The following is a 7,691-nucleotide window of genomic DNA, read 5'->3' as shown; positions in this document are numbered from 1 at the left end:
GTGTCATGAGAACCCTCCACATGAGATGACTGGAGCAGTCTCCTATGAAAACAGGCTGAGAAAATGGGGGCTGTTCAGCCTGGAGAGGAGAAGGTTGTGAGGGAACCTCTTAGACACCTTCCAATATCTGAAGGGGCCTACGGGGAAGCTGGAGAGGGATTCTCTGACAGGAACTGGAGTGACAGGGCAAGGAGGAATGGATACACACTAAAAGAGGGGAAATTGAGACCCGGTATTAGGAAGAAATTCTTTACTATGAGGGTGGTAGAATACTGGAACAGTTGATCAGAGAAGCTGTGGATGCCCCATCCCTGGAAGTGGTTAGGGCCAGGTTGGACGAGGCATTGAGCAACCTGGTCTAGTGGAAGGTGTCCCTGCCCATGCTAGGGTAGTTGAAACCAGATGATCTTAAGGTCTGTTCTAACCCAAAATATTTTGTGATTCTATGAAATTACAATCTTTTTGAGGACTGAGACTGGAACAAAAATGGCAAGTCTCTTCTCCTCTATCACTGTACTTAGAGTTAAACAGCAATGAACTGGAGACATTGTCCATATCTGGAAAGAGGGTTTCTTATACCAGTATGAGCTGAGAGCTTTGGCCTTAAGTGGTGTTGTATAGTGCAAAAGAATCCAGAGGACCAAAACCATTCAGAACGAAAGACTGAGAACTGCCTCTAGGGAAAATTCCACTTTTTATTTTTTTTTTCACTCATCATTTATTTACAAATACACATTATAACTTTTATATACATTGCACATTTACATGGTAGAAAAGTACAAAACTATATATTTAAATGAATTTATATTTAACTCGCCATGTTTGAAAATATAAAATTGCATCAGAAAAAAAGTATTATGAAAAGCAAGAAACTTGAACTGATAAAGCTTTGATATAACTTTTAGCAACACACCGATTGGGAAAGAAAACTTTGAAAGTGGTACTGCAAGATCATCTTAAAGGAAACATCTGGTAAAACACTTATGCATGTTACAAAAAATCCCCAATAAAAATAAAATAAAACCTTTATTCTTATCACAGTTAGGCCTGTAGCCAATACCAGAACTCACAATCCAATTTCTTTGGGTTCAAAATTTGTGTAATACAGTATAAACTCACACTGAGATCATTTCAGAACACAATGTGATCAGAAGCAGAGAAAATGAAGTCTAAGAAGTTTCCTTAAAGATTGCCTCACTGCACCTTGAAAGTAACCTTAAGTCAGTTACAACGCCTTTTGGTCAGTCAAGATTCCTTGTAAACAAAAACACAGGGATCTTTTATGTACAGGACCGGCAAAAAGAAAATCCAATAAATAAACGTAACAGAAACTGACATGCAAGTTTGTTAAAGTGGAAAAGAGTTAACATCAGTGAAACGAAGAGGTGAGATCATGTGGGTAGGCTCTAAGGAATGGACTTCTATAGTTTACAAGAAAAAAGAAAAGCTTTACTTTACAAGCAAGAGACCTCACAATAAATAACACTGCTCTTCCCGTAACGAATAAATTTCTTCAAAAAACAAGGTGTACGGTCAACCAGACATTTTATGTATAAATTATAAAACATGACACAGTATAAATAAATGTCTACGAGACTCAACTATATGTATACTTTTTTTTTCTCCCCAAAATAAATAAGCATACACTTATTTACAGTACGGACATTGATTTTGTGCCCAATGGCTGTTCCAATAGTGATGGAGATTTTACCACTCTAGAATGGAAGATATAGGAAAGCTGTAGTCCTGGTCTTCATCTTCCTCTTCATCCTCTGGGTCTTCATTAATTGCTAGATGGGGGAATACAGGGGAGCTGTTGTTTAAATAAGGACAACAACAGCGCAGAAGCAGCTCAGTGCATGTTTTGAAAGCCCTCTGAACAGCCACAATACAGCGTTGCATTTTATGCGACTTGTAGTGAGATGCTCTTTGGCATCTGCTGTTATGCAATAAGGTTTTTTACACATAATCTATGAAGTCATAACTGCAGAAAGTTCTGAAGAATCAATGGCTCAGGTTTTATTGGCAGATTCCTGAAATCAAATAAAGAGCGCTCTGGTGTTTTAGTTTAATTGCTTTGTGTCCTTCATTCAGCGTTAGTAGAGGCAACTGTGCTAAACCAGGTGCCATGTGCTACCTTTAAGCTTGTTCTTTTGGACCAAGTTAAGAGTTTATCCAGGTGTTAATAAAGCAATCAGCAAAGCACACGAGAGCAGACAAAGTACAAAAAAAGTCACTAGAATTACACTCCTCGGGCAACCCCTTTCTGATAGAATGGCTTGTCCTTGGATCATCCCCAAAAACTCCAACTTGAAGGCCAGCTCGTTGTTGGAGATCTATTGCATTTTATCAGCAACCAAAGTGTGTGCGTGAAAGATAGATACTTATATTCTACTGTACCTTGAATCAATAAATCAAGCTTTCTTATGTTTAAAGGTGTAAGTCTTCATTACCTAGGTATCGCCTTCAGAAGCCTTAAGTGTCTGCAGAGTTAAAAATCTCACTTACAGTTGCAAGATCCAGAATGCTTAACTTCTAGAAGCACACCCATGGAGCAAGCTGCCTCTTTCATGGCACACTCGCTTGGGTAAGTTGTGTTATCGCTGGCACACACTGCTTCTTCTGACTTGCTTTCAGGGCATAGCTCATCACAGAGGGCACACCGACCTCTGCCAACCTTAAAATCCCACAAGCACTTCTTCCCAGCACTGCATTGAATGTCTTCACAGGATTTGGCTTCTAAAAATACACACAGAATAATAGAGGTAAGTGAAAAGACAAAGCGAAAAAAAAACAAAGCAAAAGACAAGCAACTCCCAAAACCTCCCTTTCCCCTGTGAACTGTGAAGAAAGCAAGCTTAGATGTAGTTGATGTGATGATACTTGCTGATTTTGCTCAAGCAAGTATTCCCTTGGACAACAGTGCCTGTCTACATGTGGGGGAGGAAAGACAGCTGTGCCAGCAAAGCTTGGCCCTGGGAATACAGAATTACGTTGGCCTATAGTACATGACTTTCCTGCTCCATGTCATGTCAGTGGAAATTTGGCTCCCCAAATTAGTGGTTAATGCAGGATTTGTCAACAGGTCCAGCATTTCTAAATCTATTATTTTTAAACTAACCCACAGAGAGCAGTTGTCTACAAGATTTGAAAGGGAATTCACCTCAGCCTATGCCAACTAAAAGCAACCTGAGACTTCCCCAAATTCCCCCAGCAGTTTTGGGGAGCAGAGGCTGCCCTGCAGGTGCTTTGTAATACACTGCACTATCAGTCCTTTCTGGAATCACTCACAACACAGGATGTCAGGTTGCACAGAATTTATTTTCCTATCTTCACCCACCCACAGTCTCCAAACCCCACAATTATTTCTAAAGAGGAAAAAGTGATCAGATGTTTTCAATTAAGTTAACATAATCTTTGCCAAGACCACTTGAAGACAATTGTTTCCAGGAATACAGACCCACTGAATTCAATGACCTTATGGCGTGGTAACCATCTCATCATCTGTTTCAGGGAGGCTATTTCTCCATTGGATACTAATGTCAGCACCTACAGCCATAGCAGGATCAGGCCCTCTTCTCCCTCATCCCTACTGCAATCGTTTCCAGGACTAAGTTCACCCTGGCTCTCCCCTTCTGGGAGGGGAGCACTAACCCAAGCTGCTAAAGTCCCTCTTCCTCCCCAGCACTAACTACATCGCTCCAGTTACACACACTGGATACCCTGAAACAGGTGATTGAGGAAGCTCCCCCACACACAGTCTCCTCCAGAAATACTTACTGACACATTTTCCTTCATAGGCTAATCCGATGGATCTTCCCAGGAGGCAGGTAGCTTTCCTCAGGTGGCAGGCACTGGCGTAAGTTATGCCATCATTCCCGCAGAGATACTGCTCAGGGGAGGTGGGCTCTGGACAAATCCGGTTGCATGTCACACAGTAGGCATTGTTGGTTTGGTCAACCACACATGTGGAGCTGCCTGGGCACAAGACATCCCTGCAGGTCTCTGAAATACAGACAGAAACACAGTGATTAGTAGAAGATACCAGGATCCCAGTGAGGAGTGTATAGGTGATGATAAGAACAATTGATCAGACAAAAGCCTTCAGCAGCTGTCCTCGTTTAAGGGCTGCTGAAGGATGCCTTCACATCTCAGGGTAACTGTGAACACGTGCTGCCAGACTATAGGGAGCTCTCAGTTCAGCTACATCCTCGTCTGTTGAACATGGTCTAGTTATTCTCTCCCAACCTGGTTCCTATGTGGAAGTACCTCCAACATCTCATCCCTACTCTCAGACAGACATGCTTTGGCATTTGAAGGAGATTGGATTAGATTTGCAAACCTACTTTTGCATTTGCCCTGATACTGGACTTCAAGTTCGGGCTGTTCTTTACATCTGGCTTTGAGAAGGGCGCACTCGTTCCTGTAGGTTTTCCCATCTAAGCCACACACGGGGCCCTTCCAAGTGATATTAGAGCAATCTGGAGCACAAACACACCGAGGTTTGTTCTTCTTGTTCATTTTACATTTCTTTCCGGGCCCACAGTCCACATTCTCGCATGTTTCTGATGGAAGGAAAGAGGAACCACTTTAGTACTAAGCGTGCAGAGCAGACCTGGTGTCAAAACTGCTTAAATAAAAAAAGATACCGTGAACCCAGAGCACAGAGCCAAAACACCGTTCCCTCCCGTTCCAGGACACACAGCTCGAGGTAAACTCCCTCCGCCAGTGAGGGCAGGGGGGAGAGAGGGTCTCTCCCCTCCTCCTCGCGATGTGCAAGGCAGCGGGCAGAAATGCGGGTCCCCTCCGCCATCCGGGGGCTGGTACGAGACCCCCCTCAAAACCCCGACGAGGAAGGAAGCGAGAGGACAGCGCTGCCCCCTGCAGCTCCCTCCCCCAGAGCAGCCCCTGCCGGAGCCGCCTCTCAGCAGGGAGCAGCTCGCCAGCACCCCCTCACCTTTGCACGGGATGCAGTTTGGGGCTCCCCCATTGAAAATCATCCACTTGAACAGCGTGTTGTCGTTGACGTCCTCGGCCGTCCAGGACGTGGTCAGGCGGCCGCTCTTGCAGCACTCCTCCTTGCTGAGGTCGGTCTTGTAGAGGACCTGGCAGCGCCCGTTCCGCGCCTGCCGCAGCCAGCAGTTCCCAGCTGTGGGGCGGGGGCGGGGGGACACCCAGACGGATCAGTGGCGGCCACCAGTGACCCAGACACAGCACGTGCGCCTTGCCGTGACTTTTACTAGACTGTTTCCTTTTATTTGTCCCGTTTCATAACCCGCAGCTACTACGGCCCATTTGGAAACGCAGTTTAAAAAAACAAACAAACCCTCCCCCCACACCAAAACCCGACCAACCAACCAAAAAAAAAAAAAAAAAAAAAAAAAAATCCCCCCCAAACCACAAAAGAGCTAAAAAAACTCGAACCAAGAAAACAATAAAACAAAATCCGAAACAAAACAAAACAAAATGAAAGAAAGAGAAGACCCAACCCAAACAGAACGAGAGTTTTTGGAGGTATTTATTCCATATGTAGAGCAGAAGGAGCGCTGCCGACACGTGACAGAGGCTTGAAAAGGATGTGCATTTAAAAGGGAATAAAAAGAAAATCGCGCTTGCAAATTCCTTCCTCCTCCCCCTGCCCTCTCCTCACCGCGGCTGCACAGCAGCATTGTTTTAGTGCCGCACAGTTTCACTCCCAGCTCATTTTGCAATCTGCACGAATTGAGAACATTTGCTGTTAGAGAAGTCTTTCGAAATCTCCACATTTTGCTGTTTCTATTAACAAATGTCTCCTTCACTAAAATAATTCAGCAGAGTTCCAAAAAAAGTGAGCAAAGTACATAAAATACAAGGACACTTTGAGTAGGAGGTCCCTATAAAGTTTTAAAAATCGATCAAGCTGGAAAAGTTATAGGTGCCATCTCTCCTGCAAACATTTCAGAGGAAAGTACACTGTCCTTACACTGGATAGAGTGAGTTTTCTTGGGGTTATTTTTTGCCCCCTTTTTTTTTTTTTTCCCTCTCTCTATCTCTCTAGTATCCCTGTTATTTGTGGAGTCAAGCCAAGAATATTAGTCCAAGCAACTCCCCCTTTTTTAGCTGAAGCATTTTGGTTAGGATGAGTCTCTTGCGAATAACCAATGTGACTTCTCCAGCAACTCAATACCAATTGATTCTGCTGCTAGTCCAGCCAGGGCTCGATCCTGCCTCCTTACTCCGATGGGAATGTGCCGCAGCGAGGGGTCAGGATCGGCCAGCGGAGATGTCGCTGGGCGCGGGGGAAGACCCCCCCCAACCCCCCGCTAAAAATCATTGAACAAACCATGCCCTTAAAAAAAAAGTTTTGCTTCTTACAGTTGCCTACGTTAATTTATGATCTATATCGGTACTGGGGAAGGGAAAAAGAAAAGGAAGTATTATAAAAGAAGCAATGCCAAGACGTCCAGGTTGTGGCTGCAACACGGTCAAGAAAAGAAAAGCTCCCAAACTAAAATTCAGTATTCCCTTGTGTCGAAAGAGGGCTCTTAAGAGTTGTCAATATCAGGTTCGGGTTTGTTTTCTTCGCAGGAGGAAGAAAAAAAAACCTAACCAAGTTATTTAAGCATACTCTTCAGTGCAGGAGAATTTACAACGCTAATATTTACTCAGACATACACACTCAAAAAAAAAAAAAAAAAAAAAAAAAAAAAAAAAAAAAAGGAGGAGGAAATCTCAATATTAAAGTCAGTAAAAAGACCACTTATTGGTTTCTAAAAGTGTCAGCTGTAACCTTGAGGTTCTCCATCACCACCTCTCCTACAGTCAGTCAGGAGAGATAAAAATCTGAACTAAATTACCAACAAACTTTGAGCATTCATTCGGGAGCCGAGACTAGGAAAGTTCCCTCACGATGCTGCTCTTCATTCATGCTGCATAATAACAATAAAAAACAAGAAACATCCTATCTGTCCTCTGTGCCTTGGCAGAGCAGTGCGAAGATCCGATCAAAAAGGGGTCTAAATGACACCTCTGCACCTCGCTACAAAGCCCACAGTTAACTTCTGTTCTGTTGGACCTTGGAGTAAGGCGTTTAACACCGCAAGCAAACTAAACCGTGCCCGAAAGACAGAAAACAATAGTAATAATAAAGAAACATATCTGCGAATAAACAGTCTGGTCTTACCCTGCACTGTGTGATCTTCCGTGAAGTGGCACAGAAACATCAGGATTAAGAGCATGCCCGGGTGGATTCTCTGATTTAACATCCTCAATATAGCAGGGAGTGAGAGAGACGCAGAGACAGCGTGAGGGGGAGTAGGGAGAGGGAGCGAGCACTAGCCAGCCTGCTTATGATCGCTCTATTGAATGAACGTCAGGCTCTGAATGCAGTCTCTCTTTAAATCTATACGGGGGTCCTAGCTGTCTGCGGTGGGCGGTCTCCTAATGTGTGTGTGTGTCTGCTCGGGGGTGGGGAGATTTAAAAAGTTCAGTGTGAATCAGGTGACATTTTCCACCTTCTGGAAACCCTCTCCAATTATCCGCTCTAGGTGCACGCACACACAGGCGTGCACCCGCGCAGCCCCGAGCGGCGGAGCCGCCGGCGGGGGCAGCGGCGAGAGCGGCCCCGGCCCCGGCCCCGCCGCGGAGCCGCCGCGGCCGCGCAAGCGCCCCGTTGGGGGGGGGGGGGGCTGGAGACCCGCGGGGGGTCGCGG

At 44.9% G+C, this 7,691-nt stretch overlaps 1 protein-coding gene across 1 annotated transcript; it reads right to left on the bottom strand.

Annotated features, from left to right (window-relative positions):
- Positions 1-660: 660 nt before the first annotated feature.
- FST (follistatin) lies at positions 661-7,384 on the bottom strand. Its single transcript, XM_063423156.1, has 6 exons — positions 7,163-7,384; positions 4,958-5,149; positions 4,347-4,565; positions 3,781-4,005; positions 2,509-2,739; positions 661-1,790 (listed from the first exon to the last, which is right to left on the bottom strand). Exons 1-6 carry the CDS (start codon positions 7,242-7,244, stop codon positions 1,708-1,710), a joined length of 1,032 nt encoding a protein of 343 aa, XP_063279226.1. The 5' UTR covers positions 7,245-7,384; the 3' UTR covers positions 661-1,707.
- Positions 7,385-7,691: the final 307 nt, after the last annotated feature.

The sequence above is a fragment of the Prinia subflava genome, chromosome Z (genome assembly GCF_021018805.1).
Source record: "Prinia subflava isolate CZ2003 ecotype Zambia chromosome Z, Cam_Psub_1.2, whole genome shotgun sequence".
Classification (NCBI taxonomy): Eukaryota; Metazoa; Chordata; class Aves; order Passeriformes; family Cisticolidae; genus Prinia; species Prinia subflava.
Note: the sequence above shows the minus strand (reverse complement) of the source record. Positions and strands in the feature narration are given on the sequence as shown.